The sequence below is a fragment of the Sorex araneus genome, chromosome 10 (assembly GCF_027595985.1).
Source record: "Sorex araneus isolate mSorAra2 chromosome 10, mSorAra2.pri, whole genome shotgun sequence".
NCBI lineage: Eukaryota > Metazoa > Chordata > Mammalia > Eulipotyphla > Soricidae > Sorex > Sorex araneus.
The window spans coordinates 31707613-31719500 of NC_073311.1; the positions used below are offsets into that span (position 1 = coordinate 31707613).

Below are 11888 nucleotides of genomic sequence, written 5' to 3' on the forward strand. Positions count from 1 at the left end.
TTTTAGGAGAGATAGCAAAAATGCTTTTATTTATTTTTTAAAAATGCTTCTTTCCTTTTTTGCATATATTTTATTTTTCCCATTTATGTATTTTAATTTTTAAATGAAACACAGTGAGATAGAATTACAGACTTACATACTTTTGTGATTACATTTCAGTCATACAATGGTCAAATACCCATCCCTCCGCCAGTGCTCATTCTCCACCACCAATGTTCCCAGTATCCCTCCTGTCACCCCCACCCTATCCCCTCCCTGTCTCTTTGGCATGAAAGTAGACTATAGACCGAGCATGATGGCCACTTATTACCCTAATTGCAAACCATAACACCCAAAAGGAAAGAGAGAGAGAAAGAGAGAGGGGGGGGAAGGAGGGAGGGAGGTAGAGGAAGGGAGAAAGAGCAAAAGAGAAAAATGCTTATTTTCTATCAAATGACTAAAATAATCAGCATTGAGGAAGTAGGTATCTTGTGTCTTTTTAGAGATAGAAACCTGAATTAAATATTTGTACTCTACCTATTTCTAGACAATTACTTTGAGCTTTTTATTTCACTTCCACAGAATTGCTGTGGGATGATATATAAGTGTATATAAGTGTAGTTTTTATTTCCAAATGGAAAAACTATAATTATTATAGATGTTTAAAAGCATTGGTTTAACACATTGACATTGGTGTGTATCACTGGTGGCTCACGCTTGAATGTGGCTTAATTAACACAAATTGTAGTTGTGTGTCAACACGTTATATGACTTATTTAACTGGCTCATATGAGACCTGCTGCTGTTTACTTTGAAAATAACCATCTGAATTACTTTCCTACAACCTTTAATGAATTTACTAATTATACCCAGTTTGAAATACTGCTTCACTGGTGACTTGAAGTTGACATGTGTCCTGGTGCCCATTTAACTGAACTTTATCACTGTAGAGAATTAGTGTTGCATTGTATAATACTGTTTATTTAGCATCTGCTTAAATAATTTTCAAATCATCATTGGGTATTGGCTAGATTATAAAAATGCGAAAAATAAAGATTAAAGTATCAAATAAAGTAATGTAACAGAACATAGTATTACCTGTAAAGACTATTTTTTTTCCTTGAGTATGTTTTTTCTTAGTGTTTAAGCATTGGGTTTGTGACAGATGGGGAATAATATGGGTCATCTGGTGGTTGAAGGCTGCCATTATAGCAAACACCTGTTCTGGGTGTTATTTTTTCCCCCTACCACTTTTTGATAGTAGTAGAGCTAATTTTCTTTCCCAGCTAAAGGGAAAGAAAACATTTAAAAAGAAAAAAATATAATGAAAAAAGAAATGCAGGAAAAGTGTCATTCATATCCTGCTTTTTTTTGCATGGTTCTTTTTTTTCTTTACTTCCTAGATGATAGCAAGTGCAATATGACCAATAAGATCTGACTAGGGAGAGACAAGAGAAATGTGTTCGACATCACTGCCGTTTACTGCAAAGATCTTAAGCACTCTTATCTTTTCTACTTCAGTATTCTTCACTGTGCTTTGAGGGAACAGTGAGAAAAATGTATATGAACTTTACAAAGCAATGTACAAAAAAACATCAAAGTTAATCTTACTGAAGCAGGGTTCTCTGGCATGTATCTCATGCTGGTAACATACATTGTGAAAAAATCAAAGAAAATATAGGATTGGGCATTTTAAAAACTAATTTGCCCTGGAAACTTTTTCACCTATTAAAATTCAGTGCAATTGTATTCAATGGATATGGCATGTCAAAATCACTTGCAAGGACATGGCAAGACTTGCTAGGACTCTTTCCACATCTCCTAAAGCAATATGGCAAGTGTGGAGGTGGTCAGGCCACGCAAGTCTTATCCCTACATTCCTGATATGTGTCCTAATTCTGAACATCTGCTGTAGCCAGGATTTTCAAAATTTTGTGTAAGTGGAAATTACTTTGCGGAACTTACCAAATATTCAGATGTATGGGTTCCAAGCATAAAGGTTTTGATTAGGGCCTGGAGTGATAGCACAGCAGGTAGGGCATTTGCCTTACATGCGGCCAGCCTGGGTTCGATTCTCAGAATCCCATATGGTCCCCCGAGCACTGCCAGGAGTAATTCCTGAGTGCCGAGCCAGGAGTAACCCCTGTGCATTGCTGGGTGTGACCCAAAAAGAAAATAAAAAGATTTTGATAAAGTACATTTATGATGAGGTCACGAAAGCAGGATTGTTTTCTGGTGGTACTTGGAATTGAACTCAGAACCTCACACATGGCATGCATGTGCTTTACCATTGAGTCATAGTTCCCTCCCTGGGAATCTACTTCCTTCCAGAGTATTCCAATGGATTTTGTTACAGAAATTTATGGCTCAAATATTGAGAATCATAATGCTGTTGTTCTCATTCCCGGTTAAGCATTTGATCTGGTCTGGGAGCTCTTACAACCTACTGCTACATAGATATTACCCACAGATATCCTGATATTATTGGTCTGGTATAATCCCTGGTCACTAACAGTTGAATCTAATATTTAGTTAGGACTGAGGTTTGCTGAACCAGGGGTCCCACATCTGCAGAATAAAATTCACCTGGACATGTTTGATTAACCCACACTCTGGTAGCCCTGACTTATAGGGATTCTGATTTAAAAGTCTATGTTGAAGTCCAGGAATCCATGTTTTCAAAAGGTCAGTAAGTTAAGAATCATCATTAGGTACATTTGGGGTAAAGAATAATAGGTTTGTGAACAGGTTTCTCAGAAGATTTGCTGCCACTGTATAAGATAGAACAGAAATCTCTGAGTGTGAGATCTGTGTTATCAGAGATTTGCTGAAGAGAGAGCAAAATCAGAATAAAGACAAGTCTATAGAAGGCATAGGAAGAGGGTCTCAGTGGTTACAGGGAATTTAGAATCATAATCGGAAGAGCATGAATTAAGAAAAATTCCTATATAGCGGTTTTGATTTTGGTGATTATTTTGTACTTCTGAAGCCTAATTAATCCCAGTGGAAAGAACTTTCAATTTTGTTAGAGTCATGTAAAATTGATAATAACAGTTTCTAAAAAAAATAGAATTTTCAAATTTAGAAAAAACTATAAGTGAAAAAAAATAAATACTGAAATGTTGATATACTGATTTTTGCCTCCAGTGTTCATTAGTTCATTCAGGTTTTAAAGTGTTGATATTTATGGATGTGAAGTTTAATGTAAAACTGCTTTTCTCTTTGCTACCTTTTGAGGTGGTGAGGGTTTGTATGTGTGGGTTAAGACCAAGGCTGTAACTTGGTAGTAGTTGTCTTCCACGTGTGAGGTCCTGGGTTGAATCTTATTGTAAAAAGGCAAAAGAAAATGAAATAAAATTTGTATGTGTGCCAGAATCACAAGTATTCTTTACCCTTTGCGACTATTATAATTGTTAGATTTTTTAAAATTATGATATAAATTAGGTTCAGTAGTCAGAGTGTAATGTGTGTCTGGGTGCGTGTATGTAGTTTAAAAGCCTTACAAAGTGCCTGTAGACATGCTTCATCATGGTATCATTTAGACAATTTAATATCCAATTTTCAGAAACATTCAACAAAATTGCTATTATATGTATTCATTCAAAGATACTCTAAATATCGAGTTTTCCCAGAGAAATTAACAAAGTTACATTTGTGTGATCTGGGATGGTTTATGATGAGTTTCCAGTTTTAGCAAAGTAATAAAACGGGTGAGAAAGTATGACACGTTAAAAATCAGTGACTCAGTTATGAAGATGTTTGGAATGTTCCCTTTTAGAATAATGGCTCTTGGATTTTGCTATATAAAATCCACCCAGAGCTCCTCCCAGGTGAGTAGGCTTCCTTTCCATTTTCTATTCCCTTATAGTCCTGTGGCACTCCCCCCCCCCCCTTTCTACATCCTCCTTTATCTCTGGGTTTATTCTCTGATTAACCAGTGGCTAGAAATGGTAAATAGTGGTGGTGAGCAAATATGGTACAAATTCCACCAGACCTCATAAACAAAGTTGAAGGTTAAGTAAATACAGGGAGTTATTTAATAAATGCTCCATATATAATGTTAGGTGTTTACTGAGAATCCAGGAGAAGGGACCAGTGAATTGAACCTTTTCTCTGGTAGTGGGATTCACTCACAAAAACTGCCCTTGTTGCTCATGTTTGGGGATTTTTAGAACTTTGACATATGCTTCCCCTTAGCTATCCTCTAGTCTTCATCCCTTCCCCACATCAAATTCTTCCAGCCACTTCACCCCCCTCATAAAAAGACTGTTTCCCAATCTTTCCAAAAACATTTGGATCAAAATGGGTGAATCTGTGACTCCCTGAAGTCCAAGCTCATTAGGAAAGGATCATCTCACAGATGGCCTCTGCAGGAGCCTTGAGCGCTATTTTCATAAGATATTCAGACCTAGTTCTATTTATATCAGTTATGTGGTCTGTGTAGTATTTGGAAAACATTAGTGAAACCTGCCAGGCCCACCATTATTAGAAATGGGAAGAACTGGAAAATTAGACTTTTTTCTTTTATACCTTTTCTTTCTTTCTTTCTTTCTTTCTTTCTTTCTTTCTTTCTTTCTTTCTTTCTTTCTTTCTTTCTTTCTTTCTTTCTTTCTTTCTTTCTTTCTTTCTTTCTTTCTTTCTTTCTTTCTTTCTTTCTTTCTTTCTTTCTTTCTTTCTTTCTTTCTTTCTCTCTTTCTTTCTCTCTCTCTTTCTTTCTTTCTCTCTCTTTATCTCTCTCTTTCTTTCTCTCTCTCTCTTGTTCTCTCTCTTTCCCTTTCTCTCTCTCTCTCTTTCTCTCTTTCATTTTCTCTTTCCCTCTTTCTTTTTTTCTCAGGGAGGGATGGGGATTCTAAAGATCCCCATGTAATGTTGTTTATGTACCTATTTGGGGTTGAAGGAAAAGAAAAAATAAAATGCAGAACTTTCCCTGCCATATTTTTACTCTGTCATTGGTTTACATAATGGGAATCACGTGTTTGTCACAAGTCTCAACATTTCCAGGGTGGGTGCCCACAGTGTGAGTGTGTTTTATGTTTAAGTAAAGCAAAGTTTACTTAGGTCTCTGGTTCCAGGGGGAAAAGGTTGCTTTTGGAAAACACCAGATTTGTATTTTAATTTAGAGTTTCTGTTATTTTTAACAAAACAGCTGGCTACAGCTGTAAACTAATATATATATATATATATATTATATTAGTTTACACACACACACACACACACATATATATATATATCAGTTAAGAAATCACCAAGAATAGTGGTTGACTGAATCAACAATACAGCACATTGTAGGGATAATGCTTTGTCATTAGCCACAAGGTATGCCTTGTTCAAATCCCTTTTCGAAGACACTTTTTTTTTTCTTATTTCATTGTTACTGGCTACCTTTCTATCAACAGTTACCAAACATGGACTGCAAATTCCTTCTTGTTTTATTACTCTCAATTTCTTTTGTATTCACTTTTTTCCCTGCCTTATTAAATAAAGACATAGTACCTTAATTATGGAGCCACAGAAATCTCTTCTTTATGACTCGAACTTTCCAAAAGGAGAAACTAGGCCTAAGGACATTCAGTGATTTGCCCAATGTCATAGTTAGTTGATGAAAGGATCAGAATTTCAATCTCTGAAATGGATCCTTGTGTTTGCTTGCCTGCCTCTGCTGGAGGCAGATGAAAGAGAGAAGGGAGGTGAGGGGACCTTACGGGAGAGGAGGGGAGAGGATTGGATGTGAGGTGAGGGAAGGGGAGAGGAGAGGAGAGAAGAGGAAGGGAGGGGAGCTGAGGGGAGAATACAGGAGAGGATAAGAAGGAAAATTACGTAGTGGGAATGCAAGAGGAGGAAGGAAAGACAAGGTGACTTTGTTCACCCCACTATAACAATGGCTTTCTTTTTCTTACCAGTTTCAAAGAAAGGACAGAAGGTTTCTTTTAGCAAGAGTTAATTATGGAATTCTGAAGGCTTTGTCAGTTCAGAAGAGATTCCAGAATTGATTTTCCTTATTTCCTCTACTCTCCTGAATTCTAAAAATGAACTTTGTGTGCATATGTAATGAATATATCTCCAGCATAGGTAAGCAGTAAAATGAAGGGTGGGAAATGTAATGATGCAATAATGTTTAGAAAAATTTAGAGCATGCACATTTAAATGACCTCTCTTAACTTGAAACTTCCAAGGATAATGACAAGGTCCCTGGAGGAGGGGCTTTTCTTACTATGACCTAGCTGTGGCTGTTAGAGCTTTGAAAAATAAAAAAGCTGTTTAAAGTAATAAGTTGCTTGAAGCCAAAGATATGGTACAGGAAGTAAGATAGTGTCTTGCATGTGGCAGAGCCCAATTTGCTTCCTGAAATTTTTGCCAAGGGACAATCTTGAAGATTGTCTCAAAATAGTCCCTGAGCATCACTGAGAGTGACTCAATCTCCCACCCCCCATATTAACTGTTAATGTTAATCAGTAAGTGTTGGATTTTTACATCTATTTTATATACTAGATATTTGTAATTATATAAATAAAAGGGTTTGCAAGTATAAGTAATCCAGGTGTTAGTACAGTCATATGTACATACCTAAAGAACATTCCTCCCCCCAAGTAAACCAAGGGACATATACTCCTTTCCCACAGTCTAATGACTTTTTCTCTCCCCCTCAACCATTTGATAATACTGTGGGGAAATAGTAGTGATGATTAGGAAGCATACATTTTTTGATCATTGAAATGCCTTCAGTTCTTCTGCAGTCACGCATCTCTGCTTACATTTTAATTAAAAATGTTATAATTCCTCTCAAGAGGACTTGCAGTGACACCTGATGAGGCCCTGCCTTTCATCAGTATGGTCTTACATTTTACCCTCCAGTGCTTAAACCACAGAATCACTCATTTTTTCTCTCCTTTGGATCATTGTTCCATTGCTTCGGTAAAATGCTTGTTCTCATTTTTGTGTCCAACAGAAAGGACAGGTAACAAGAATTCCATTTCAGCTTTCATTTAAAAATTAGTTAATGCTCTGGGAGATAGTCCGCAAATATGAAGGTTTTTAGACCTCAAGGAGCAAATTTTGAAAGGATCCAAGAAAACCTCTGCTTTAGCTGATACCTAATTAATTTAGGTAAAATAAAAAGAACACTAATTTTTTGTTACGTATCAGCATTTGGAATATTTGTCATGCACATTTTGAGATATTCAAATATATTTTATTACTGTGAACCAGAAGTAATTTAAACTTATATATTATATATGTAGATATTACAGGAGTTACCAGAAGCTGAATGGTATGGAAACATTTGAGTAATGAGAAAATGAGGTGAACTATGAAGTGTAATCCTGGGGAAGAGGCCAGTTATATAAATTTTATACAATCATCTCAGCCTCTATTTTATCAGCCACTTGAAAAATGTAACAGTGATTTTTATAAGTAAGAACTAGCACAAATCCTTCATTTGTTCTTTTAGAAAAATTTAGAGAATTCATTTGAAATGCCCCCTTGCAAGTTATTCTTGCCAACATAATTCATGGGAAGATTTAATTTTTTGAGGTGGGCATACCTGGTGGTACTCAGGACTTACACCTGATTCTGTGTTGGGATCACTCCTGAAAGTGCTCAGGGGACAAGGGGGCTGGGGGTGAAACTTGGGTTGACTATGTGCAAGGCAAGAATTCTACCACACTATTGCTCTAGCTCTGACAACATTTTATTATTATTTTTTTATTGAATCACCGTGACATACAGTTACAAAGCTTTCATGTTTGAGGTTCAATCATACAATGATCAAACACCCATCACTCCACCAGTGCACATTTTTCACCACCAATATCTCCAGTATCCTAACCCCCCACCCCCCGCATCCCAACCCTCCCCCTGCCTCTATGACAGACAATTTCCCCCATACTTTATCTCTACTTTTGTGCATTATGGCTTTCGATATGGATACTGAGAGGCTATCATGTTTGGTTCTATGTCTACTTTCAGCACACATCTCCCATCCTGAACGATCCCTCCAACCATCATTGACTGAGTGATCCCTTTTTTATGCCAGCTGCCTTCTCCCACAGCTCATGAGGCAGGCTTCCAACTATGGAGCAGTATTCCTGGCCCTAATGTCCTTGGGTGTCAGTCTTATGTTATTTTATATTCCACAAATGAGTGCAGTCTGTCTATATCTGTCCCTCTCTTTCTGACTCATTTCACTTAGCATGATACTTTCCATGACCATCCACTTATAAGCAAATTTCATAACTTCATCTTTCCTAGCAGCTGCATAATATTCCATTGTGTAGGTGTGCCAAAGTTTCCTTAACCAGTAATCGGCACTTGAGTTGTTTCCAGATTCTGACTATAGTGAACAGTGCTGCAATGAACATCCAGGTGCAGATGTCATTACTACTGTGCTTTTTTGCACCCTCAGGATATATTCCCAGAAGAAGGTATTGCGAGGTCTTACGGTAGCTCAATTTCTATTTTTTTAAGGAATGCCCCTATTGTTTTCCAAAACAGCTGTATCAGTCGGCATTCACATCTGGCAATATTTTAGACCTTTTTGAATACATAAGAATTTGGGGTCCTTCCACAGTTGCAATGATAATAGAATATAAACCAAGTATACAATTTAAAATTTTCTAATAGTCACATTTAAAAAGTAAAAGTGCCCACAAACTAAAGAAAATAAGTAAAAACAATTTTAATGTCACATTTTATTGAATCAGTATATTAAAATATCACTTATACATATTATCAAATATAAATTTTGTTAATGAGATATTTTCTATTTTCCCATACCTTGCTTTTTAAATATAAAATACACTTTATACATACAGCATATCTCATTTTGGATTAGCCACATTTTAAGTATGTAGCAGTAACCATAGAGAAGGGCTATCATATTGACAGTGCAATGAAGGTGCAGTATGACTGATGTAAATACATAGTCTTTTGCCATTTATACAAATGTATTGTCTCCATTATTCTACTTGACTCACACACTAACTCTGAGGAGAATAATAAAGAGAAGAAACCAAATTCAGAGGTAGTAAGCGAATTACCCAAATCCCAGTGGAGACAATTTCCTCCAGTCACAAATAGTATCTTCCAGTTGTCTGAATCCAAGAGAACTGTCACATCTGTTAGTTCAAAATGTGCGTGTGCGATGCATTTGGTGGCTGACAACTGCCTCCCCAGGCCTCCTCAGCAGAGGAAAAATGAGATGGGAGACCAGAGACTGATGGTCAAAATGGCCTTTCAATGCAGAGCTGCTAGCATGCTTACATCTGGCGGGATTTCAGGTATAGGACTAAAGATGAGTGTGACTGATCATTTACAGAGGTAAAGCGTTTCAGCAGAGGCAATTCTATTGGGGGGATTAACTCCAGGAGACACTGTCTCCCAGGGACATTTATATTGCTTTTCTCTTTCTGTAGCTAAAAACTAGTAAATATTAAAAACAAAAATAAGCTTCCTTCTTGTTAATAGAAGAACACTTGTATCACTTGTCTTCCTGTTGATCTTCGATTTGCTTGAGTGGACACCAGTAACATCTCTATTTGTCCCTGTCGCATGCTAGTGTAGCCCAATGATATCTGCTCGCTCCAGGAACAGGAAGAGCCTCAAATCGTTCATTCAGGGTTTCAGCAAAGAAGGTGACCATCTCTTTGGTGGGTGGCCACACGGTCTTTTAATGTCCCGTGGAATCCAGTCGGTAACAGTTGTAGTTCAGCAGTCATCTCTAAGTCGCATTACATGTCCAGCCCATCTGATTTTTGGTGTCTTGGCAAACGAGACAGTGTCCCTGATTCTTGATTGTTGACGGAGGTCGGAGCTCCAGATTCCTTCTCTCACTAGAGTGAGACGTGATACTCCTAGCCTAGCTCTTTCCATTCCTCTTTAGGAAAACACTGTGAGAGATATAGACTCCAAAACTTAGTTCTCTGGGCTCTGAGGGCAAGATTGCTGGATTTCTGTCCCAGACTAGGTCCTCAGGCCAATTTAGCTCTTCCTTCCCCATGGGGGTCCTATCTCTCTCTCTCTCTCTCTCTCTCTCTCTCTCTCTCTCTCTCTCTCTCTCACTCTTTTTTTTTACAGAAACCAAAATCTTTCACAGTAAAGCAGGCTCAGATCAGTTCTTGTAGCCTCTGGCCCTTCTGCCTTGGGCATGCTCGAACTTGCAGCCCTTGGAACGCACATAGGGTTTGGTGTGGCTGCGTGGGGTCCCGGGAGCCATGCCAAAATGCCTATACACTTCCCGGCCTTTGCGGGGTCCGGAAAGCAGGACAGTTCCACAGCCTTTGGGGGAGTCCAGGGCCAACTGGTCAAAGGTTAGGATTTTGTCTCCAGCCTTGAGGATGCAAGTTCGGGCGCGGCCAGTCACACGCAGGGCACACACCTTCAGTTTGAGCACCTGCTGAATGCGCACATCCTCTGGGATTGTCCCCACCCCCACAGCTGTCTTGCCTTCCCCACCAGGAAGCTGCATCTTGCGGATCATACGGGACAGGGACAGAGGTGGCCGGTTGGTCCGGCTCATGAACAGTCTCTTCAGCGCACCCTGATTGAACGTAGAGTTGGTGCGTCTGGCCAGAAACCAGTAGCTCTTGCCCAGCAGCCTCAGGGAGATGTCCTGACTCTTGGGCTCTTTGCGCCGCACCTCCCCGTCTTTGTTGTGGTGGATATTGACTCCCATGATGGCGCTTTCAGTTTGGTCAGGTCCAGAAAGTGGAGGTCCTATCTCTTAAGTTATGAAGGCTTGCATCAAGACCATGCTTTTATGTTTTGAGATTGTCTCATTTCAATGCCAGGGTAGCTTTGTCGCTCGCCATGGGTCCATCCCGGTCTCGTCATGGGACCTCCCTTTGTGGGATGTAAGAACAATGGCAACTGAAGCCTTAGTCAAGTAATAATGACAGATGCCCAGGAGTAGATATATTTGAGAATCAATCAACTCCAAAATATTAGGAGTATAGCATTAGTGGTCTTTCTATGTTTAAGCAAAGAACATTGCTCTAGAGTGAAACACATAAAGACTATAGGGGAAATAGAAAAGCAAGTAATTCACTACAAATACAAAGTCTAGAGTTACCAGAAAGCTTGTCTTATTTTTTTTTCTTTTTGGGTCACACCTGGCAATGCACAGGGTTTACTACTGGCTCTGCACTCAGGAATTACTCCTGGCCGTGCTCAGGCATCCGTATGGAATGCTGGGAATCGAACCCGGGTCAGCCACGTGCAAGGAAAACACCCTACTGCTGTGCTATAGCTCCAGAAAGCTTGGCTTTTAAGTAACCAACCCTGACTCGGGGAATTGTGACAATGAGAGGTAAAGCACAAAGGAAAGGTTAAAGATAAATTCAGGGGACTAGGAGTGTTTGCAAGAGCACTGTAAGCTTCTCTGGCGGGGGGGGGGATGTGGCAATTCACTGATGAAGCCTAAAACACTTAGGGTTAATATCCAACACACATCACCTCAGGACTTCTGTAGAATGGGAGCTCAAGTGAATGTGTGGCACCGGTATTATTAGCAGGTAAATATTTCTTCTATATCTGGTCAATTAAGGATACTGGAATGAAAATGTAAGTTAATGGTAACAGTTCTCAATAGGAAAGGTAGAATGTGGGTTCTATAAAAATGATAGAAAATTTGCTATATTTTCACTTATAGAACATGTTGGCCATATGGCAGGCATTACATTGAATGTATAATTGCTCACAGCTTACTGATATTAATGAATCAATAATTGTATGACAGTTCTTTAAGTTTTATTGCCACAATATGAATTAGTTTCTGTGGGAGACCTGAAGAGGATAAGTCCTCTGGAACTAGGCTTGGGAGGAGTCCTATACAATTCACAGGACTGAGAAGACGTGAGATGGCACATTAGACTTAGAGGAAATTCATAATTCTCTTCCCGGAAGCAGATTTTAAA

At 38.7% G+C, this 11888-nt stretch overlaps 1 protein-coding gene across 1 annotated transcript; it reads right to left on the reverse strand.

Moving 5' to 3' along the window:
* Nucleotides 1-10077: 10077 nt before the first annotated feature.
* Nucleotides 10078-10851, reverse strand: LOC101543271 (60S ribosomal protein L18-like). The gene has a single exon (XM_055118432.1). The coding sequence runs from the start codon at nucleotides 10646-10648 to the stop codon at nucleotides 10085-10087; it is 564 nt and encodes a 187-aa protein (XP_054974407.1). The 5' UTR covers nucleotides 10649-10851; the 3' UTR covers nucleotides 10078-10084.
* Between the last annotated feature and the right edge of the window lie 1037 nt (nucleotides 10852-11888).

Excerpts from the sequence above, each read along its gene's own strand:
- LOC101543271 (XM_055118432.1), bottom strand. The coding sequence starts at position 10,648 with ATGGGAGTCAATATCCACCACAACAAAGACGGGGAGGTGCGGCGCAAA.